This window comes from Engraulis encrasicolus, chromosome 13 (assembly GCF_034702125.1).
Source record: "Engraulis encrasicolus isolate BLACKSEA-1 chromosome 13, IST_EnEncr_1.0, whole genome shotgun sequence".
Classification (NCBI taxonomy): Eukaryota; Metazoa; Chordata; class Actinopteri; order Clupeiformes; family Engraulidae; genus Engraulis; species Engraulis encrasicolus.
In genome coordinates, this window is record NC_085869.1 from 18,129,074 (window position 1) to 18,153,159 (window position 24,086).

The window sequence follows — 24,086 nt, forward strand, 5'->3', positions numbered from 1 at the left end:
GTCAGTCATTGCTGGCAAATCCAACTCGCACCTGCTACAAGTTACTCTGTAGCTGCTAGCCAATAAAAAAGCAGGTCATTTAGACATAGTAGTGTTGCTGTCCAAGGCAGAGGCGTTATTTATAGACAGGAGTAAGGTAACAGTCTTAATACACTTTTAGAGAACTTGGGCCTACAGTTAATAAACAATACTTTCAGTATCTACAGTTTTGGAAAAACCCAGAAATGTTCTGAAGTTCAATGAGGCTGAGCTGAATGCCATATCAATGTTTGTGAGCTATAGGTGAGCCATGAATCAGGATGGAATGTAGAAAACTTTTCTGCACATTTATGTAACATTTTCAAATAATTTATCCAAAATGCATACTATCGCAAAGGTAAATACTAAATAGCCTTTACACACATACTGTATAAACACAACTTCTTAAAACCATGTTTGAAAACCAATAAAAAAAGAGAAGTCTCTGGCCCCATCTCCATAAATATCTCTTCATGAACTTTGTGCCACGTGCCTTACCAAGATGACTTATTAGTGCCAGAAATGTTAATGTAAGACTTGACCTCATTCAACTGGCAAACAGGAAGATCTACAAAACGAGTTAAAAACCACAAACAGAAAAAAATGACTTTCATCTTAATACCTAACTTTTGGGTTGACTCCTTGTACGGTACTTCTTCACTTTACATCCCTCCCCTCGGGGCAAATGGCACACGGCAAGATGTCCAGCGTGTAAATCATCTCTGTGTAACATATGTCTCTGGTGTAATTTGCTTGCCTGGGGCGACTTTATCTCTTTTTATTTGAGTCTTTTCTTACGCGAAGTCGTCAAAGTGAACTAGGGATTGAAGGATGTCCAGTAGGCAGATATGCGCGCTGTTGGCCGGACTGGTGGGCTTGGGCGCCATCATTGCTGCGACCGTCTCCAACGAGTGGAAGTGCACCAGCCGAGCGTCCTCCGTCATCACGGCCACCTGGGTCTTCCAGGGCCTGTGGAACAGCTGTGGGGGGAACGCCATCGGAGCCGTGCACTGCAGGCCGCACCTCACCATCTTCAAACTGGAAGGTAAGGAAATATAACATGAATAGCCGACAGGTGCACGGTGTAAGAGGAAGACAGAGAGAGAGAGAGAGAGAGAGAGAGATAGAGCAAGAGACAGACAGATTGAGGATGTTATTGTTACAATATGAAAATGCTGTTACTTTCTGTACTTTATAATCATAAACAATCAGTTAAATTATAATAACAAATGCTAGTTAAAATTAAAAAAGGTATGAAGATACAAACCCATACTCAAGATCTCATTAAGTTAGGTAGTAGGTCATGTTTGATGGTAAGATCATGTTAAGGTCATGGTCATGATTACTGATCACTGATACTGAATGTTGATCTGACCTTTGATGAGGACAACAACGTTTTCAAAGATTATTAACATGGCAATGATGCCAATTCTTGTCCTACTGTCTTGTGTTTATTGTAATTCCAACAAACATAGCTCAATTAATGCATTTTTAATATTTTTGATAACATTTCCAACATATTTTCTTAAATATTTTGGTCATATGAATTGGTTTGTCCGATGCAATGAGAAACCTAAAACGCATAATTCAAGGAGTGTCAACTGAAATAATATACCTTCAAATGTATTAGTGTGTGGCCCTAAAAATAACAAATGTATGGCGTCTGTTCATGAAACCTGTGAAACGTCACAGTGTTGACTCAAGCCCCTGTAAATATAGAACAAATTTTGGGCAATATGTAAACCCTCTCTGCAAACCTTTAACAGCAGAAGAAAGAGAGGAGGGAGGGCCGATGACTGTGTATGAAACAACATGTAACCAGTAACCAGAGTGTTATTAACCTTTGATTACAAGCAGATGCACACTATGTGCCGATACCATTGTCACATAGAGTTCTTTTTTTTACGTGACCACTCACAACATGCGAAATGTTGGGGCATCGTGCCATTTGATGGTCAGTTACAAACATATACAGATAAAATCTGTCATTTTTATGGTCTCTTGTTTTCATATTATAACTTCAGTTATTACATACGCCCATGTACTTGTACCTTGTATACATGTACCAAGCATATATTTCCCATGCGAAGCATCTGCCTCAGACTTTCATTTTGTTTTATTTATTTAATCACCTGAAACAAGCATAAATGACAATGTATATACGGACTGCATGCAATCATTGGCCCTCACACTGATACTGTCAATGACAGCCAGTTTGTGGTGACAATATTTTATCTAACCACTAGATGGGTCTATAACACCTTCAAAAAAGACTGCATTTGACAAAGAAAATAACACTGACAGAAAAGAAGTAATGGTGAGGCTACGATTTTGTGGTTCGTGATAGTGACTGCTGTTTTTACATCCATTTGGGCAGAGAACTCGTCATCCTCTTCTCTACTCTATTTTTATATTATTATTAGCAGGGTGGGATTTTTGTGTCCTTACCCGTCATGGGTAGTGAGAACCCATAGCCATTTTTACCTGACTCAGGAGTCAGTGTTTGGGGGATGAACTGTTAATAAGTGACCATCTTCACATTATTTTTAACACCCCTCGTGTGTTCAGTCTACAAATGGTCATGTCTGACCTGTTGAGAATTGTTCCTGAGAATCGCAATGGTCACTGAGGATATGAGAAGACACAGAGAGCAGTAAGAATATAATGACGCCTCCCCCTGAAACTATCCTGTATGGATACTCACTACTCCACCTCAATGACATGCGCTGTTACACACTCGCTCATCCACGAGTCACATCAAACTTTTCTTGAAAGGAGGTGACGTTATGATAGCTGGACTGGGAATTACTCAATAGACAATGAGCATGCCCAGATCCCTCCCCCCCGAGTGTCTGTCATTGCTGACTGAGTATATTAACCCTCCACGCCACCCACCATGCCTGATTGACCAGGACTACGGTACCTCTCCACCCCAACGTGCTTCCAGTCTACGATTGACTGCCCCTCAACTCCAACCAGCAACCTATCTCCGTTATCAGTGGGCATCTGCAACTTCTTCAGTGGGCATCAGCGGGCACCTTACCGGTTGATTGGCATCCACAACCTCCCCAGGAAGCATGACTAACATGGTGACAGAGATCGTTGCCTTCATCTTGACCACGTCGGGTTGGGTGCTGGTGTCCTCCACCTTGCCCACGGACTACTGGAAGGTCTCCTCTCTGGACGGCTCGGTCATCACCACGGCTACCTTCTGGTCGAACCTGTGGAAGACGTGCGTGACGGATTCAACCGGAGTCTCCAACTGCAAGGACTTTCCTTCGATGTTGGCACTAGATGGTGTGCTGTCTTTCTCTTTTTAAAGTACTACTATTTCTTTTATATATATGTAAAATCAATTATCATGATTGTGAGGCACGATTACGAGCCACCAGAGCAGAGTATGTTGGAATAAATTTGGAAACATGCAGTAGCTTGGCCTTGGCAGTGACTTTATGCCAGCAGTCATTCAGAAGCTTAAAACTTTTCCCATAACTGTTAAGTACATAGATATTGACCAATGGAAATGTTGTTTAACACATTTTAGCCTGATGACTATTATATGTTGTTTGACCTTTGGTGCTTCGAGACACATATTCAGGCTCTTGAGATTTTATCTATTTTAAATAAAAATATGGGTATGAATGAACACATTCTAATGCAATATGAGGGTCTTAGGGTTTAAATGCAACGTATGTCATGCTTTTATGTGCATCAGAGGCTAAGATATTTAGGTTTTTATAGGCTGAGGGCAACTTTACCAACAAGGGCTTAGGCAGGTGTTTTTTGCAGGTGCTTTAGGCATCAATGGGTTAACATTGTCAACACTAAAAAGCATGCTACTTTTGAAGTGAGGTTTTTAATTGCATAGTTAATGGTATGAGATTGTCACCGTGTGTATGGGACTTAAATCGGCTTTAATCTGTTGAGTTATTTGATGCTTGACTCAAACATCTCAAGTTGATGTCCATATTAATACCATACAAGCAATGGGGATTAAAAAATGGGGATTGCCAGATCAGAATGACAAGCCCAGATTTTTTTTGTCGACTAAGATGAGCGCACTGATGAGCAGACAGATTTGTTTTTGGATGGCTGAACACAACGCCCCTACACTGATAAGGATCAGTGGCTGCATCACCTCATGCCAAGCGCCATTCCAGAAACATCTCTTCAGAGAAACTATTGGATGTTTTCCAGAGACCATTAGTATGGGTTAGTATAGGAGACGCAATGTCAAGTGCTCACCTTGCTCACACGTTCCCAAACCCAAGATTGTCAATGTTTAGCTTCACTTCACACGGCTAATGGGTATATGCGTGATTTACCGTGAGCTTGAGGCAGTGTTTCCTATGGTTGACTTGCTTTAAGGAGTTAACCATCCAGCTTATTTGTTCTCAATTATTCACCTGACACGAGTGACTGGCAAACGGGGTATAAAATGATGGTTCTGGTACATTAAAATTACATAACATTTTGTGACAGTTTGCTGGCCTCTGACCCCCATTTTACCACCCAATGAGCAATGATATTGCAATAAGCATGTAACGAAACCTTGATGTAAAAATATTTCACGACATCAAAGACTGTACTACTTTTACGAAAATCCACTGGTTCCTTTGGGCATTAGCTGACGTGGGAGAGGAAGAATGTTGAGTGTGAACCAGACAGTAGATTGATTATTTGTATTTGTAACGAGGGAAATTTGTCTAGGATATGCATATAGCTGCTGCATTACACTCAACATAATAATACCACAAAAAAAAATCACTCATAAGGTCTCATCATAAAGATGCATGAAGTGCACAGTTTAGTGCATATCTGTGGTCTCAAACCCATAGTTTGATAAGTTCACTGACATTGGAATAAAAATGTAAAAAAGAGTAGTTGTAGCAATGAAGCGGTAGTACTCACCAGGGGGTCATGAGCAGGTGTAGGCCTATGCCACTGTTGCCATTGTACAAGCCTTTGCAACGTGAGAGGGGAAAAAATCAGCAGTCATGACTCGTAACCGTGGCTGATGAACATGGTCTGTGTCTCGTGTCGCAGGTTACATCCAGGTGTGCCGAGGGCTCATGATCGCTGCTGTCTGTCTCGGCTTCTTTGGGTCCATCTCTGCTCTCATTGGCATGAAATGCACCCGGATTGGAGGAACTGACAAGGTCAAGGCACGCATAGCATTCGTCGCAGGATTCAACTTCATCCTCAGTGGTAACTGCATGAATTAAAAAATAACAACTTACAACTCATTGACATTTTCTGTCATTGACATCACATGTTATTCATCATTGGTTGTTTTTTGGTCATTTCTCATGGATGTGTTTCCTCTTTCACACAGGCCTGTGTTCTCTGACAGCATGCTCGCTGTATGCCCACAAGATAACATCAGAGTTTTTTGACCCCATGTTTGTTGCACAAAAGTGAGTGACGATGGCTAGAAACAAGCATGTTTTCGTCTCTGTGAGGCAATAACATCTACATTTATATTTGAAGATCTTAATTGCAAAATTACAAATATCCATTTTGTTGGGACATTGACATGTTTGTATTGGGCATTTCATTGCATTGCAATTCAAAATGCATTTTATATAGGTTTAAAAAGTATGTTCTCAAAATATTCGAGTGGCAAAAGTTCACACATAGATGATGGGACAGTCATTTCCAATAATAAAATGCAAAAGCCAAAACAACGGCGCTTATGTCATTTTACAGAGAAACTTTTCATTTACCGATATATTTCCATTCTTTCAAAACCAGGTATGAGCTTGGTGCCGCGTTGTTCATCGGCTGGGCTGGATCTGCTCTGTGCATCCTGGGAGGCATAGTGCTCTGCCTGTCTCTGTCAGACGGGCTGGACAGGAGGTGAGTGAGACCGACCAACATCACCTCACACATTTTTTGGCTGACCTGTCGACATCATTACACTCATCATTCACTTGCTTCCTGTCCATCGACATTATACAACCCTACACTCAGTTACACAACGTGACAGTGTCATTACAAGCATGCATAAAGATTAACCACGCAGGGCAGCCTTTAAGCTGGCAGGGGATACAGTATGTCTGGATGCTGCCCAGCTGCACACATGGAAAGTTACGCACCAATGTTTTGACATCATCCTGATGTCACAAGGCAGGGAGAGCACCTAAGCTGCATTGGTACGGATGCTAAAAAGGGTCCCGGGGTCCAGGGTCCAGTTTTCCCGGGCCCAGGGAGAGTGGGGCCCAGAATTGAGTGAGATTTAAAATTGAGTTTAAAACTCTTTCACTAAGTCACTAATGCCTCTTTTCCACTGGCGGTTTTCTGGTAGGCCTACAGCTCAACACAGTACGACTCGTCCGCCACTTTTTGCTTTTCGATTAGGCACGCCAGTGGAAAAGAGGCATAAATGGCTTAGGCCCTCAATAAATTGTAAATATACTTGAGCAACACCATCCTAATAGATGTCTTAGGTCTTCAGAATCTCCTCTACTGGTGGTGCCTAGGGTCAAGTCTAGACAAAGTGAAATGGCACTTTGTCTTTATGCTGCAAGAACTGCGAGAACTGAGAACTACCCCAACAGTATCTTGAATTAAAACAATTAAATCAACTTTTAAAACAGCTTTATTCTCATCTGCCTTAGGTGATAGTTAATTAATTACATACTATCTGTTACACAAAACACAATATAGTTTCTTTTTCTTCTCTTTTCTCTCTTCTTTAGCACATTGAATGATATTTATGTATGATATTGTGCTATACAAGTAATTTTGATTGATTGATTGATTGATTGATTACATTGCATGTGTTGGGCGAGGGAGCGATTCACATGACTTTGTCCCGGGCCCGAATAAAACTGTTAGCATCCCTGCACCCTTGTCATATAGGTAATGTACAAGTGACTGACATTCAGTCATGCAACTGCTCTCTCTTCCGCAGCCCAAGTCATTCCAGGAGGGCGTATGCATACAACGGAGCCAACTCTTTTATGTCCCAGCGCACCGCGGGCCACCACCAACACCCTCCCGTCAACAACAACAGGAGACCACCGCCAGACTACAGCACCACCTCTCAACAGTTTGATAAGAATGCCTATGTTTGACATGCGTCGCAAACTCAGCTTGCCTTTTTTATTTTATTTTTTAAGCCCGACTGTGAAACTCCAACTCCCATTGTCATTGTGACACAGCACTACACAGCACACAAGTGTTCACTGCACACTGCACACATCAAATTTGCATTTAAGCCTCACCCGTGCAAGGGGGCAGGCCCCAATGGTGCCCCCATTTGTCCCTTTAAGAGAGGTATTCATGCATTAACCCCTTGAGGAGTACCATCACAAATATGTGATTATTTTCCCAGAATTTTGAGTTCTCATTATGATGTCATAAGGACTTTGCGAGATTTTTAACACAGACTTCTATGGGAGCTATAGAGTGTTCGAGTAAAATTCTAGAAGAACTGGGGAAAAGTCTAAACTCCTCAAAGGGTTTTTTAAATAGGACTCAACACCCCCATGAGACCAATGACCAGGGCTGGACTGGAGTCAAAAAGCAGTACGGGAATTTTGGGCCTCTCACACAGCCCCTTGCTTTTCTATGATACAGTATTATGATTAGCCTAGCCAACTGCCTATATTAAAGATAGGCCAATAGGTCACTTTATCTAAATAGAGGGCCATACCCGTCTCTATGGAAAAAATGTAAACAAACATACAAATAAACAAAAAACCACAGCATCAGCCCCTGATGATGGTTGGCTCACCAGGAAAATGCCCTGTATGCCAGACTACCAGTCCAGCCCAGCCAATTACAGTTTGGAAATACAATGTATGATATTACATCATAGTTTTCTGTACCCATTTTTTACTATGGCACAAACCTGTGCTAAGGTTTGATCTTTTTTATATAGCACTTGTATAATAGTATTTCTAAAACCTCTGTGGTGTGCTCATTACATGTGGCCGGCAATTTGTGTATAAAATTAAATTGCAAGGCATGACGAACCTAATTTGCACTTTCACTAAAATTGCTGTAGGTGGCACTAAGAGCCTATTCACTTTATTCAATTTTATGAATGTTTTTTATTTTCATAAGAAGGAATTTGCATAACTCTGCAGCATCTACTCAAACAAAAAATGCTTGTAAATATTTGTCCATCAAATTCAGTATGATGATGTCTTTTCATATAAAATACAGTATGTATATATTTGTGTATTTTGTACATATTATGCAACAAAATAAAGCTCTTATATTTCAACTATTATCTGTTGAGTTTTGACATGCGGCCAATTAGCCGGTGAGGTCACAATTATGACTAAGACACTAACAAGTCACACTTAACAGAAGTGTCACATTCAGAGTCCGAGGGGCACAACTTACCAATTGTACTCATGTAAAGAAGACCATGTGGATGATGCATAGTTCTGTGCAGATCTACACACTAGAGTCTACCAAAAACATTAAAACACAAGTCCATAGGCATTACTGGATTGGCCATAACTTGGCATACAGAGGGCATTTGCCTGTTGGGCTGTTGATGATTTTGGCCTGCTCTTCCCCTCAATGCAGTGGTATCAGTCCTCATGCCCCTACAGAGGATCTCTCAGAGTCAGATTTTAATATTAATTTTGGTTGTTGTGGTCAAAATAATACATAATAGATTACTAAATATGTTGCCGCAGGCTCTATTGTCTCTCTCAAAGCCTGGCCGACCGGGCTTACCTGAAAAAGTCTGTTTTCTCATCCCAGTCCAGCCCTGTCCATAGTAAAATGTTCAAATTCACAGAACTATGACCCATTCTAGTAATTTACTTCCTTGTGCTGGTGGCCCAGTATTCAATATATTTAATACATGGAAGTGACCACCAAGTGGTCACCACACCAAAGTATAATCTGTACGTCAAGCACACGTACAGATAAACAGGACACGGTACATGACACAACAGATGAGAGGATGTCACATCTCAAACATCCTAAAGGTTATACAACATCAGCAGACAACTAACAAACAGCGACACCTTTTGGGATAATATTTGACGTAGGCCTATGTTAAGAACGTTTTTAATGTAAACAAAGTCTGGCCCCATTAGAATAGCTCAGATCTCGAAAAGGGCTGAGTCGAAAAATGCAGCATCACCGGGTACTGAAAAGTCAAGGGTAGCGTGAGCAATACAATAGCATATTGAAATTGGCAGAAGTTATCCTTTAACATCTAGCTATTTTGGCTGGTGATGAAAATGGTTAATTCCGAGCCCTACCCCTTCTAGTATTGCAGATGCACGCGTCCTTGCAACAAAACTTTGTCATGCTGCTGCTCCTACTGGCGGCATTGGCATGCAGTCATTAGTTGACAGTAAACAGCCTCCGTGATGAGGCTAACCACACAGCCCACATCCCTCAGGGTACAACTAAAACAAGCACTCGGACACCGAAACCCGTGCCTTGTTATCCAAAGATATTAAGCCTACTTCCTGCATTGACAGCGGCGGCTTCAATATCTTTCAAGTATCGGTTACTTTTTTTTTTTTACTCTGAGGAGCTCACCAGATACCTGAGACTTTTCTTAAATCAATAAGTGGCCGACACAGCTCCTGCCATGAGGAGAAGACTGATTCAGATCTTTGGCTTCCTGGTGTCGAGTCTGGGTTGGCTTTTCGTGTGCTGCACCATGGCCATGGACTACTGGAGGATTACCTCCATCGGGGGCCAAGGGGGCTCCTGGATCATCAAGGCGGCCTCGTACTGGTCCAGTCTGTGGAGGGACTGCTTCACCGACACCACGGGCATCACCAACTGCAGGGATTATGATGTGCTATGGGGCGTCACGCGTATGTACTACTGCATTCTTGTATCTTATTTTTGTCAATGTCTTGAATGTATGTTGAGTTTAACTGCACATTGGAGACTGGAGAATTGAGAATTTCAAACTTCTGTGTTAATCCTGTTACATATATTTTTGACAATAAAGTACACATGACTTGACCTCACTGGACTTGACATGACTTAAATTCTATGCTTGGGCCAGGCAAGGGTGGACCAGAGCTAGCCTGGTCTCAACATCCCGTTGTAGCCTACTAACTGTAACATGGAAGGACAAGTAAATTGATGTACAAATTTGAGGTTTTTTGGATGACAATGACAGGCCAGGACAGGGCTGTCTTTCTCTGTGAAACAGGATGCAAATATATTCATGATACAAAAGTACTGAATGACCATTATGTTCAATAGCTTATACTGTATATTGTCTGTTTGTGGGGTGTGCATGAATGTGTACTAGCTACAGTAGCCTATATCTGTGTTTACATGTTTCTTGTTCAGTACCTGCATCTTGCTTTTGTCTACAGTACTTCTTGTCTGCTTTGTTGACTTGTTTATTGTAGTAAATCACACATTGCTTTCAACATTTTTTCTCCTGTATACAGTAAAGGCTAAATCTCATGTCATTTTTTGGCATGGAGTGAGGTACCCTTAATGTTAATATAATGTGCATGTGAATCTTTTTCTATGCAGCATATGTGCAAGGTGTCAGAGGACTTCTGATGGTGGGCATGGCGATGGGATTCTTCGCAGTTATATTCTGCTTTGTTGGGATGGACTGCACCTACATCGGAGGAAGTGACAAAGCAAAAGACAGACTTGTCTTCACCGGGGCAATTTTCCATTTTGTTGGTGGTAAGCAGAGGAGCATTTTCTATTCTCAGAAAAAGAATGTTGTTTTTTTCCCACTTTACTACAGTATTCCTGCATTGCTAGTCTAACCAACGTGTTGTCTCCTCCAGGTGTTTCTACCATTGCTGGCTATTGCTTATACATAAACAGAGTAGCCAGGACTACTTTTGCTCACTCTGTGGAGAGAGGTGTGCTAAGGTGAGAATACTAATATCATACTCAGCTCTTTTGATTCAAATACCTCAAATACGGTACATGAATATACAGCGTGAATCTTACGGAATGCTAACGCTGCAGAAAAATATTTTCTGACATTGTACTATGTGTTTTGTTTGCAGATATGGCATTGGGACTCCGATATTTCTTGGCTTGGTGGGAAGTTTTTTCATAATTCTTGGTGCCGCACTCTATGGAGTTACTGTATATCGAGTCCTCTTTCCGAAAAGGTAAACAATTGCGCAAGTGTTAATTTAATACACTGACTTACTTGTATACTGTACTACACTTGTATCCAAAACTCTATAGAAAACTATTGAAAAATTGTGTGTTTTCATTGTGCTTTGTTTGTTTGTGCTTTGTTGTTTGAATTTGGTTAGGGAAAATCAGATGACATTCAACCAGCTCCAATTGCACCTAGTATATGCTACTTTCACAAAAATCATATGAATCAAAAGGTTTAGCCTATACGAATTGTATTTATCAAATGGCTTTTATAGTGTTTTGTAAAAGATCACTTCATGTGCATAATATTATTAACATGACAATTCTCGCAAATTAATTTTCATTCATTCATTAATGTACCTTTCAGGGTGATCTATGCTTTAGCTCCGCGGACATACATGGCTCCTCAGACCTACGCGGGGGCCTACAGGAACAGAACTCCTTACTATGGGCCCTCGTACTACGGCCTGTCACGCCAATCAAGATCATCAGGCAGGACCTACAGCTCCAGGGGATCCAAGATAAGCCAAACATCTAGGGAGAGATCAGACAGAGATGCCTTTGTGTGAGATCAACAATCAACCAAAAGAGTGTAGCTTGTGGTGCACATAGGGCTGTCGTCTTAAGATTTTTTTTCTGGACGATAAATTGTCCAGGAAATGATAGCGATAAACGATAATGTTGTCGTTCCCGCTGCCATTTTCAGACAATGAAATGGGATAAAAAATGCAATAAAAATGTGAATACACCCTTTCTAATTTTGAAAGCGTCATGGCAGGGGGTGTTGGATGGATAGATAGATAGATGGATAGATGGATAGAAGGATAGATAGATAGATAGATAGATAGATAGATAGATAGATAGATAGATAGATAGATAGATAGATAGATAGATAGATAGATAGATAGGCAGACAGATAAACAGAAATCAAAAGTACACCAATGTTTAAGCGCCATTGCACTGAGTGAAATGTGCCTATTATTATTCAGTCTCTTGGCTCGAGAAAGAAAGAGTGACGAGGAAAACAAAGAAGCCCAGAAATATAACTTATAACGTGGCCAAAACAGTTCACTTATTGTACAATATATTGTATGATGTATTGACTTATTGAATATCGTGACAGCCCTAGTACCTTGTGCTGCACAGTCCGGCCAAGTCATAAATGGATCCTAGATTGGTTAATAGTCCAACAGTACCGCCTGTTCAGCTTGCCTCTGTACATAAAAACAATTACTGTGCATAGATTTGATTTGTAAATGTGTGTACTGTGTGTACTATTAATGTTTCCATGTATTTCTAAGTTTTCCAATAAAGGCAAATAATATTAACAAAGCTATCTAAAGTGACTTCCTTAAAAGGCTATGTATTATTGCTTATAAAGAACTAGTACAGCAAAGTGGGTAATCCTAAACTTGTTAGCAATGAATTAAACTGTGCAAAATACAGACTGAAGCTAGGATGAGATATGTGCAATGTATCTCCTTAAAAGTGCAATGTGTATGGTGGCCAGAGTGGATATTGCAATATGATGCTTATTGAAACTGTGATTCCTATTGCCAAATTTGATCTTTTCGTAAATATTTACAAAGTGATAAACTAATTTTTACTAGTATGATCAAAGCACAGTATGTTTTGCAGCTAAAAATGTCTATTTCTGGAAATGCAAAATGTGGACAATGTAGAAGAACCCCTTTTTCATGTATGAAAAGTGAAATTTTCCCAGTCATAATGAACACTTAGAATTTTATGGTGGTGGTAAGTATTCTTGAAAAAGATAACATTTGTGAATAGGCAGCATGAATTCTGGAAATAAACAACTAAAAATATACACAGTGCACCTTTAAATGACTAATATTCAACCGTAATACCAGCCCTGTCTTCAAATCGCCATGCCTTTAAAATATATGTGTCTCTAAGGTTTGTTAATAAAGTCACTGTGGCAGCTCAAGGGTTTTATATAAATAACAAACACAGCTTCAGAGCAATGTGACCTTTACCAAATGAAGACACCTGTCTATCTGAGCCCCTCCCCAGCAACACCTGGAGGGAGTGTCTAGCAGAGAGCGCCAGCCTCACAAGGAGGGCAATAGACATAGCGTGCGTTCCAATATGCAACCTTGCGTCCTTCACTTGTGCTTGTGGCCTCATACCAGGAAGTAATACGTCATGATGACATCACTGACAACAGCATTATATTTCAATATCTCGCAAAAGTTCAATTCTAAAGTCATTTTCTCATTTGCAATTGTGATGGTGAATGAAAAACAGTCCCCTAAAAGTTGTTGTGGCTAGGCTGACAGCTGGGAAACTTTATTGTTTTCTCCATGGCGGAGGGGCCAGGAGGCGGGGAGAGGCCACAAGCACAAGTGGAGGACGCAAGGTTGCATATTGGAATGCACCCATAGGCTACTCCCTGTCCTCAGGTTTTGACTTAGCTCTTTAGTGTCTACATTCCCAGTCTACACTGAGCAGTAGCATCTGAGTGAGCAAACAGACAAACACATAGTGCATCTAGACGTTTAAGGACGACCCGAGTTCTCAGCAGCCATGAAGTACAGGACGGCCCTCATGTACTCAGAGATAGGCTGTTTCGTCGTTTGTGTCTGTGGGTGGATTCTCGTTTGCTCAACAATGCCGACGGAGCAGTGGACCTGGTCTGAGGTGGAGAGCATTGTTCTCACCACGTCAAACTACTTCTCCAACCTCTGGAAGGACTGCATCTCCGACTCAACGGGAGTCTCTGACTGCAAAGGATTTCCCTCCATGATCGCTCTTCCAAGTAAGTTTGGACACATACAGTAACATCATTGGCAGGGTTCTAAATGAACTATTTTCATCACGAGCCAAAATGGCTAGTACCGGTAGATATTGATTACTAGTGAGTGTGTATTTACTTGCCAAACACACACTCACTAATGTAATGGGTCAAAGTGGCTAGATTGTCTTTACCAGCCAAACTGAAAATTTCATTTCATTTCAATTTAGATCCCTGATCATTGGCATATTTATGAGCAAGTGTGATCTCTAGTAATAGAAGAGACATGTAGCTTGTTTTCATTAGAGGATAAACCACACATCTGTTGCACTGGGAGGTTTACAAATCACTTTGTGTTAACTTAACTCAGTAACTAATCCTCCGTTTTGGAATATGCCCTGAACTATTATTTATGTGTATCTTCTTCCTGTCAACAGCATACATCCATTTGTGTCGTTCTCTGATCATCATTTCCATAGTCCTGGGATTCTTTGGGGCTATTCTCGCCTTGGTGGGCATGAAATGCACCAAGATCGGAGGCACTGAGATTATCAATGCCAGAGTGACATTTGCAGCAGGGTTAAACTATCTGATATCAGGTGATGCTTTTTAATTATTAAAACAGTGGTGGTGTTTCTAACTGTATTATATACTGTATTAGTATAATGCAGCCTAATGCCATTAAGTTGCAGTATAAATTCTACCATATCTCTCACCAGGACTGTGCGGGATGTTTGCTTACTCTTGGTATGGGAACAAGGTTGTGTCTGAATTCAAAAATCCCCACTACAAGGCACAGAAGTAAGTCAATTTAGTCTTGTCCTCGCCAGCACTAAACACTAGTCTTTTTACGCCAACAGAGTAACAGTGAACACTAAACAAACTGTCTACCAACAGGTTTGAGTTAGGAGTGGGTCTGTTCATTGGCTGGGGCGGTTCCTTCCTGCTGATATGTGGAGGTCTTGTTTACAGCATCTTTGCAGGAAGAGAGGGTTGCCAATCAAGGTAAAGATTACATCTATGAGAAAAAAAGAGTTCCATTGTAAAACGGTGTATTCGCCTTTTTTTACTTAAGCATTTCATTATTGGAAATGACTGTTCAGAAGTCCTATCATCTCTGTGTGAATTCTTGTAATTCAAACATTTTGAGATCATAGATGCCTTTTGCAATGCAATGCAGTGCAATTGAATGACCAATGCAAAATGTCAATTTTCCTCAATTCTACAAAATGGATACGCTGTTTTGCAATGAAACTACAGCAGAATAAAAATAATGAAGATTGGCCAACAGGCTGGTCCACGTGAGGCCATGAAACTTCACACACTAAAATGACAGGTGTTTCAGTTACTTTGTCCAACCCCTGTAGATATCACCATGATGTCCTGCTGTTTGCTTTTGTTCCTCAATTTCAGCAAAGGAATTCCAGAGGATGTAGCGGTACCAGTGTATACCACCTACCGTGCAGCTCCATCCTACACGTACTCCGCTAAACAGAGTCAGGCGTCCACCACCTCATCACCGTCCCCTATTCCTGAACGAGATGACCAGAAGACCAGGAGTCCAAGCCGACTCTCCGGCAAAACATACAGCACAGATGCTTATGTATAGTGTCAAGATAATACCAGAGAGAGTAGAGAGAGAGAGGTTCCATTGGCCCATTGTTTCCGGTATTTTTGTGCACAAAAATAAAGAAGAAAAAATTGATGCAAGGTGCGCCCCCCTTTTCTTTGATTCTAAGTATTAATTTGGGACAGCACCCTTAAAAGTTATCAAGAAACCTGAGTGAAGCCTGCTACCTACTTGATTCAATTATAGCATTATAAAATTGAATAATTGGTTTAAACAATAGTGATGTCAAGTTCAGGCCATTCCTATCTGAAGTCTTTTGGAATATAGTTCAAGAGAGTCCTTGTGCACAAGCCCTCAGTAATGCAGGTGCAGGTGTGAGGCAGGAGAAGGTGAATCAATGAACAAAATTCAAGAGACAGTTCGCTCCGAGAAATAAAGTAAAGAAAAGTAAGCAGTGTGCGGTGTCTCTTGAATTTTGTCTTTTGGAATATAATTGTAAACTGGGACATCTTTTGCGACTGAAATAAAGACGATAATACCATACTCACATTCACTGGTTGACAACTTCATGTTTGAAGGTGTAGCACTGGATGTGGGGTGGTGGTGGTGGGTGACTTTGTCCTGAGCCCCACCAAAGCTGTCAGTGGCTCTGCTGAATATTACACCAGCCTGCCTGTAGCAACAAGAAATGGGAATTTTGTCTGGTAAGGACGTTCTCAAAAGGCGACCAGAGTGCCACTAGAGGGGGTAGCAAAGCTGTTTAGGCAACTGTGAGCTGTAGGTGCCCAAAGTAACACCGAGATACACAGGGGACAAGAGAGGACTAGCTTTTGGGGTAGGTGCAGAATTGTCTTTCAGGGTAAAATCCAGACAGGGTGAAATGACATTTAGCCATTAAGCTGCCGAATGTTGGAGCCAGCTTCCTGTTCAAATTTGAACTGCTCCAACAGTGCATTTGTTTTAAAAAGAAATTAAAAACAGTTGCATTTCCATCTGCCTTTGGTTTAGTTAGGCCCATCTCTCTATAATACTTCATTTCTACTTTATAATTTTTTTCTGCTCGCGCTTCTCTTTCTTTCCTCTGAAGCACACAGTTATGATAATGTGCTATACAAATATTATTGCTTTTAGGCCTACTAAGTAGAAGTAGTCATCTAAAAATATTCTCAAGCAAATATCATTCTAGATGACCTCTGTCTCTTGCTTGGCACCAGCCACCATCCAATACATTCATCCAAGACAGGTTGAACATAAAATGCTTTGTGCAATCCTTTATAATTTCCATTACTATCTGGCAGATTGTTTTATTGTTGTGCATGTCCTTTTGTCCATTAATCTAATTTAACTCAGTACTCAGGCCTAGTTCCAGTAGTTGAGTAACTTACCTATGCTAAATCCAAACATGCACTGTGTAATAATTTACTCGTTTATTTCGAGAATTCAGGCTCTCCACAAATGTCACCTTTTACATGAATTCATGAAATATTCATTGGGTCTACGACTGGGATAATTTCACTTGTCATACATGAAAAGATGGATCTTACCTGTGTTACATGTGTTTTGAAATGTTCATGTCCATGTGGGCATTATGTGTATTTATGTAGCTACTTGACACCTTAATTTACCCCCGGGGGTGAATAAAGTTACTCTACTCCACTATTACCTTCTCTCCGTGTGCACCATTTTGAATTCCCAGACTTAGACATTTTTTGTGAAACAAACTGAAACAAACTGTACCTGGTCATACTTGTAATTGGTTGATCCTTAAGTAGGCTTAATATTCATGAAAAGATGACATTTGGCAATACGCAGCACATTCAATGAGCAGCACAGTTGCAATACCTACTCTGACCACCATCCTAAACAGTGAACCTTTAAGTACAAGAAAAGTACTTTAAAAAGCAGTAATTTCAAGTAATTTTTAAAACTATTTAAAAATTACAAAGTACTCATAAAAGCTACTCAAATAGCCTACAATAATCGAGTAGGCTAAATGTAATTGCTTTCCACCACTTCTGATAACATGGATAAAAAAAACCTGGTTATCCCAGGTGCGTGCATGCGTAGGCTACGTGTTTTGCAATCCAGTGCCACATAGACTACTGTATTCCAATCCATCTATTATGTGCCATAGGTTGAATGATTGCCTGGTTAAATGGGACAGGTAAAACCTCTCTCTCTCTGTGTGTGTGTGTGTGTGTGTGTGTGTGTGTGTGTGTGTGTGTGTGTGTGTGTGTGTGTGTGTGTGTGTGTGTGTGTGTGTGTGTGTGTGTGTGTGTGTGTGTGTGTGTGTGTGTGTGTGTGTGTGTGTTTCATTAAAAGTCATGGTTAAAAAAAGTTTTGCAGAACCTCACTCAAACTTATCTTCCACTAGCAAGGACTCCTCAATGATTTTCGACTTCTTCGTAGCTCTGTTTTTTTCTTTCAGTTTCTTGTCTTTTTGCCTGTGGTGATGAAACAATGAAACATTGATTGTGAAACCTAAAGACATGTGGTGGCCAAGCATAGGGTGCTGTCCTCTTTAGTGCTGCCGTGGCTGGACTTCGTTGATCCAAACATAGGAGGAGGAGTTGTAAAACTACAGAGCCAACCAGAGCGCCCCACGACCAGTGGACTTCGGTTCAGCCTCACTGGAACACTGACAAGCATGAGACTGTAATTTGAAATCTCCTCCAAAGTGCCTACAACCACTCAGCTTTGCTATGTACTAGTTAACTAGGAACATTTATTTTAACGTCGACGTGTGTAGGGATATATAAATAGTTCTGCACCATGGTTTCAATGAGGCCAATGGCGCATAAAGTCCTAAATTATGTTCCATTCCTACTTGTTTTGATTGACCTGCGATACGAAGGTAAGCAAAACCAAACTCATCACAAGTCACTGACTAAGTTCATTTTGGGGGATTTGAATATGTATTATAAATATCAAGCGACTGAGTAAAAAGATAGTTATTTTGGTGAATGATGGAATGAAGGAATTACTCTAGCGGTACTTTCAGAGTGAGTGAGCTAGAGGGAACATGCTAGGATGGCTAACATCTTAGCTACTATCTGCTGGGCATGTAAACATACTGGGCAGTTCACACAACATTCACTAGACTTGCGTGAGACTATTTACTGTAACAACTATGCACTTTACCTTCACGTGTTACATCAGCCAGCAGCCAAATTGCTTCTCCTAAGTTAATACTGGGTTGTTAAAGTAACTTAAAACGTGGCTGGGCAGATGTACCTCTTCCCTCGTGGGAAAGAGAGCTTCGGTTCAACGTTGAACAAGCTAATTGATCTAGAACTAGCCCACCCAAACTAGCTGCAGGGTAAGCTCCATGGTGCGTTAACAGGCTGACATGCACGACACAATTCGTGAATAATCTTCGCTCTAAATGTGATTTACACTAGGCGTTAGGTGTGAAAATACCGCGACTGTTGAAAGCCACCTGGAGATGGGAAAGAAACTCCTCGCTGCAGGACAGCTGGCGGATGCTCTGTCGCACTTTCACGCAGCCGTAGGTAAGTGTCAACATGACCTTACCTAAACCTGTCAAGTTTACTACGAAATAACAGGATGTTATGTTTGTTTGTTTGCTTTACTTTGCCTGTTTTGTGGTGACTGTAAAATTGCTCCTATTGTCAGATGGAGATCCACGAAATTACATGGCATACTACAGAAGAGCAACTGTGTATTTTGCAATGGGAAAATCCAAGTCAGCATTGCCAGATTTGAGCAAAGTTATTGAACTCAAGCCGGATTTCACAGCTGTGAGTATTGTTGTCATTATTATTATTATTATTATTATTATTATTATTATTATTATTATTATTATTATTATTATGTGTTTGTGTTTGGGATCCGTGTTTATCCGTGTTCCATTCTCAAACTGCCACCTAGCCTGTGTTTTTTTATTTTCACAGGCTGTACTTCAGAGGGGCAACCTCCTGTTGAAGCAGGGGAAACTCGATGAAGCAGAGGTCGATTTTAAAAGAGTGGTAAGCTGACCAGTTTTTCTTCCCACATAACAGTGGGAATTGGTCACATAAGTGACCGACTTTGCCTGTCATTTACAGATGTGTCATAGTTAGAGAAAGATAACAAATTGATTTGCATGCTTATTATTTGTATTCCTGCTGTCTATGTATGCTCCTATGAAAATAGGTCTCACTTAGAAAGGAGGCAACAGCATCAGTGTGACCAGCCTAGTAAAATAAAGAAGAAATAACAATAATATAACAAACTGTAGATGTTATTCCATTCCATACGGGGAACAGTGTACATCCTAGTGGTGCATCCTGCTTTGATTTCAGGCCTATGTTTACCCACGACCATAACAATCAGCATAACCACCATATGTTGAGTTACTTTAAAGGGACACTGTGAGATTTTTAGTTGTTTATTTCCAGAATTCATGCTGCCCATTCACTAATGTAATCTTTTTCATGGATACTTACCACCAGCATCAAATTCTAAGTATTCATTATGACTGGAAAGATTGCACTTTTCATACATGAAAAGGGGGATCTTCTCCATGGTCCGCCATTTTGAATGTCCAAAAATAGCCATTTTTAGCTGCAAAAATGACTGTACTTGGACCATACTGGAAAATATTTGTTAATTACTTAGTGAACTTTCATGTAAAGATCAAATTAGGCAATAAGCAGCCCAGTTTCAATGAGCAGTATAGTTGCAGTACCTTTTTTGACCATTTCCTGTACAGTGTCCCTTTAACTGTGTACTTCCAAGTAGGGATTACTGCAGGGGCCTACCTGCAGGAGGGGCCAAGAATCATAAGGGGGGCCTGAAGTGCAAGCCTCTATATTTAAATTCTCATGTTAGGTCAAAATTGCACTTTAACAACTGTATTTTCAAATGTTGTCAGTGAACAACCCCCCAAACACAAGGTCTCCAGCATCTGATCTAAAACTCCCAAATCTTTTTTGTAAATGAGCAACATCCATGGAGAGGAGCCTTACTTGTTGTTTGGCCCAGGGGGACCTTTTGAGTCTTCATTCATCCCTGCATACTTCTTTAAATGTTCAAATGGGTTATTATCAAACATGTATGTTACATACATATACAGTATTTTACAGCTTTAATTTTGTCCCTATGCACATACAGTGATCACAAACTTCAAGTGAAATTGCCTTGCCTGTAATGACGGCAAGTAATGTATCATGTGACAGAAATAGAAAGTGCCATTTTCTTCAGCCTTTGAAATGGACCGTATTTTTTATTTTTTAACAAAGCAAAAAGATGCACATCTGTCTCAAAAAGATTGGGTGCAGGACCAGCAGTCACATAAAAACTGAAAATCAAGTCAGCGACACCAGGCTCCTGTTTCTCTTATTTTAATGTAGTGACGTTTCGGGCAGCATGCGGGAGCCTGGTGCGTGTCGCGGACTATATTTTCAGTTTTCATGTGACTTTGCTGGTCCTGCACCCACTCTTTTTGAGACGGATGTGTTACCTCAGTTCCCATAATATTCTTTCCCAATTCCCATCCTTCTGTCCAGCTCAACTCAAACCCAAATGACAAAGATGAGAAAGAAGCCCAGAGTCAGCTGAGGAAGTCTGATGAGATCCAGAGGCTGGTGGCGGAGGCCCGGGCCCTCTTCGATCGCAAGGAGTACAGCTCAGCAGTGGTCTACTTGGACAAAGTCATCGAGGTGAGTTTATAACGGAGGCCAACTAGCAGAGTGTGGCGTGGAACGTTATTAAAACTCCTTACCAAAGCCTCATACAGTATTGGCAGCGCTGAGCTATCGGATTGATCCTTTATTAGCTTAGCGGTATCGTTCTGTGACTTCCTTACTCCAACTGGAGAGTTGACTAGTAGGTGTACCCGAACTGATGCGCTGACTAGGAGGTGGTGGGCTCGAGCCCCAGGTGTCGCACTGCGCAGGAACGCCTCAGTTACATGAGGATATCCAAACCCTCAGCACATGCTGGGTTATGTCTATAACACCCAGGTTATTTTTGTCATCTTCATGATTAAAGACTAATCCAGGCAGTGTTACATGTATGAAGCAGTTCTTCTCTAAAATGATATTTAAACAAGTCTTGCTCAGGGATGCAAAATGAATTTCAGTGTAAACTGACAATAAAGTATTATCGTATCGTATCGTATCGTATGTTACTCCTAGTTCTGAGCTAGCTTATGCCATTAGCTGCTAGCTGGTACCATTCGGTTCAATGATGCATGCTAGTGTGGAGGTACACATTGCATCAGTTATTACACTCAAGGGGAGATGGAAATTAGCTTATTTCCAGAAATGGTGGAATGTCACTTTCACTTTCACTTTCAAACCCAAGGGGAGGTGGGAAATAAAGTTTATTTCCAGAAATGGTGGAATGTCACTTTACAGTTTTTCTCGATTGCCTCCACACAAGTTCTGGTACTTCACACACAATTCTCGGAACATCTCACCCATTTCCCAACTCCCCTAACCAATGTCACTGAACACTAAACACAATTCCTACTTAACACTCAAATTCCAGTTTTAAAACACACTCTTTTCACACCATTACACACAATTCTCTGGATTACACTCAATTTTCATAAAGAAAAACACTGGGTTTATCATGGAACACACTGTCATTCACAACACTACAATCAACTGCAACTATGTTCACTTCCTCATCACATGGGCAAACTCTCTTCATACCGGTTTACATTCTGAAATCATCACCCCATAAGGACACACATGGCATGTCATATTGATGAAAAATGAGTGGATGCAAGGAGAAAACCCATTTGTTTAGTTTTTGAACTCAAAAATATGTTATACAAGACATAACTTTCATGTGGTTACCCAATATTTTACAATACATTAGTGCAATTTTTAAATATTTTTAAAAATATGTAAAATATATACACGTCTGTGTACTCCGAGTCTCAAAACAATATTTCAGTATTTTACTACAGAAAAATACCCTCTTTAGTATCTTTGTGTTGTTTTTGTGAAAAAGACATAAAAATCTTTCTGTTTCTGTTTGTGCGTTGTGGGAATGAAGTTTTTCCAACTTATGTCACAGTATCCATGCAATCCAGAACAAAAAAAGCCCAAGTTAGTGGGAGAAATTAGTTTTACCCTGTGCCCAACAGTGTTTTAATGGGTCTGCAAATGTGTATTGTAGTGACTGTCTGTGTGTGTCATTTGACGACAAAATGAGGTTTTTAGAAGAGAGTACATTGTTTTGAGACAAGGCGTGCATTTTTCAGAGGTAGTGAAGAGTTTGGCCCGTTGTGTGTGAGGTTTGGAGATTTGTGTGTAGAGTTCAGAGAATTCGAAGACCGATTCCGAAAATTGTGTGTAGGCAATCGAGAAAAACTGTAATGCACACAGGTTTTCCCATCATCTTCATAAGCGACTAAACTGGCAGTTATGAAGCTGTTAACTGCAAACCCACAAACACAAATCTTCAATGGGCATTTTTACAGTCTCAACAAAGCAACATAATCTAAACATTCAACCATCTAAATATTCTGCTTAGCAAGTAATGAGTGTAATATTTTAAAGTTCAGAAACCCTGCTGTAAGTTCCACAACAGATAACTGTTATAAAATAGGGACTAACCAAACAAATTGATATACCGAGCCAACTGGAAATGATTCTAAGAGCTTAGTGGGTCAGTGCTGTCATTTGGGAGAATGCTCAAGTCTTTCTTTCAATTCTATCATTGCTAAAAAAAAAAAAAACTGTCTGCCTGCAATCACTTTCACTTCAGCATTGCACTCTCTCTTCCTCATTGCACTACATGTTTCTGTGAAGTAAAAGATTTGTATTTGACAATTTCCCCAACATTCTCTGCTTCACCTACACACACACACACACACACACACACACACACACACACACACACACACACACACACACACACACACACACACACACACACACAGACACAGACACACAAACATTTCTACACAGATACCATGTGAAGTGACATTGGTTGTTTTGAAAGGTGCTATATAAAACGAAAGTATTATTATTATTATAAGTTTAATGTGTCTGTGTGCTTGTTGTGCTCCTGTCCTGTCAGACGTGTGCCTGGGACGTCGTGGACTCCAGACATGCGTGCTGAGTACACAGATACAATGCGAAGCGGCCTTAGATGTTTTGAAAGGCGCTACATAAAGCAAAAGTATTCTTGTTATTATTAATGTATACATGCGTTTAATGTGTCCGTGTGCTTGTTGTGCTCCTGTCCCGCCAGACGTGTGCCTGGGACGTGGACTCCAGAGACATGCGTGCCGAGTGCTTCATCCAGATGGGGGAGATGGCCAAAGCCATCACCGACCTGAAGGCCACCTCCAAGCTGAGGAGTGACAACACCCAGGCCTTCTACAAGCTCAGCAGCATCTACTACCACCTGGGGGACCACCAGACCTCCCTCGAGTAAGTGCTGCTGTCTTCAGGGCTAGCTGACGGCTTTGGTCGGGCCCCGGACAAAGTCATCTGAAAGGGCCCCCCCCAACCCAATACATACAATGTCAAAGGGACCCCATTCTCTCTCTCTCTCGGATGCCATGTCCCGTCAGCGCTGTTTGTTTGGGCAGGTCACAGGTGACGGGCAGGGCCTCCGAGTCTGCTCTCTATCTCTACCCCCCCCCCCCCCCCCTCTCTCTCTCTCTCTCTCTCTCTCTCTCTCTCTGGG

The 24,086-nt window shown here is 41.0% G+C and overlaps 3 protein-coding genes and 1 long non-coding RNA gene across 5 annotated transcripts in view; 3 read left to right on the forward strand and 1 right to left on the reverse strand.

The window, feature by feature from the left end:
• LOC134460785 (claudin-7-like) lies at window positions 1-11,675 on the forward strand. Its single transcript, XM_063213326.1, has 6 exons — window positions 1-1,063; window positions 5,065-5,226; window positions 10,507-10,668; window positions 10,776-10,863; window positions 11,004-11,111; window positions 11,474-11,675. The coding sequence occupies exons 1-6, from the start codon at window positions 850-852 to the stop codon at window positions 11,673-11,675; spliced, it is 936 nt and encodes a 311-aa protein (XP_063069396.1). The 5' UTR covers window positions 1-849.
• LOC134460787 (uncharacterized) lies at window positions 10,514-18,907 on the reverse strand. Of its 2 annotated transcripts, XR_010037170.1 has the most exons (5): window positions 18,852-18,906; window positions 17,786-17,875; window positions 15,980-16,104; window positions 11,467-11,640; window positions 10,514-10,597 (listed from the first exon to the last, which is right to left on the reverse strand). It is a non-coding gene; the product is annotated as an uncharacterized LOC134460787 (long non-coding RNA). The 2 variants fall into 2 exon arrangements; XR_010037171.1 differs by lacking the exon at window positions 17,786-17,875 and having other exon boundaries at window positions 18,852-18,907.
• On the forward strand, window positions 13,654-14,870 carry cldn10c (claudin 10c). The gene is made up of 4 exons (XM_063213327.1): window positions 13,654-13,885; window positions 14,299-14,460; window positions 14,581-14,662; window positions 14,759-14,870. The coding sequence occupies exons 1-4, from the start codon at window positions 13,654-13,656 to the stop codon at window positions 14,868-14,870; spliced, it is 588 nt and encodes a 195-aa protein (XP_063069397.1).
• dnajc3a (DnaJ (Hsp40) homolog, subfamily C, member 3a) overlaps window positions 18,049-24,086 on the forward strand; it is a 14,427-nt gene continuing 8,389 nt past the window's right edge. Inside the window, exons 1-6 of the mRNA XM_063213325.1 lie at window positions 18,049-18,285; window positions 18,833-18,943; window positions 19,068-19,192; window positions 19,346-19,420; window positions 20,942-21,094; window positions 23,646-23,827. Of these exons, the coding sequence (XP_063069395.1) occupies window positions 18,204-18,285; window positions 18,833-18,943; window positions 19,068-19,192; window positions 19,346-19,420; window positions 20,942-21,094; window positions 23,646-23,827 (728 nt within the window). The 5' untranslated portion in view covers window positions 18,049-18,203. The remainder of the gene's footprint in view (window positions 18,286-18,832; window positions 18,944-19,067; window positions 19,193-19,345; window positions 19,421-20,941; window positions 21,095-23,645; window positions 23,828-24,086) is intronic.

Excerpts from the sequence above, each read along its gene's own strand:
- LOC134460785 (XM_063213326.1), top strand. The coding sequence starts at position 850 with ATGTCCAGTAGGCAGATATGCGCGCTGTTGGCCGGACTGGTGGGCTTG. Across the intron at positions 1,064-5,064 it reads CACCATCTTCAAACTGGAAG|GTTACATCCAGGTGTGCCGA; the intron begins GTAAGGAAATAT and ends CTCGTGTCGCAG. Across the intron at positions 10,864-11,003 it reads GTGGAGAGAGGTGTGCTAAG|ATATGGCATTGGGACTCCGA; the intron begins GTGAGAATACTA and ends TTTTGTTTGCAG.
- cldn10c (XM_063213327.1), top strand. The coding sequence starts at position 13,654 with ATGAAGTACAGGACGGCCCTCATGTACTCAGAGATAGGCTGTTTCGTC. Across the intron at positions 13,886-14,298 it reads CTCCATGATCGCTCTTCCAA|CATACATCCATTTGTGTCGT; the intron begins GTAAGTTTGGAC and ends TCCTGTCAACAG. Across the intron at positions 14,461-14,580 it reads GTTAAACTATCTGATATCAG|GACTGTGCGGGATGTTTGCT; the intron begins GTGATGCTTTTT and ends ATCTCTCACCAG.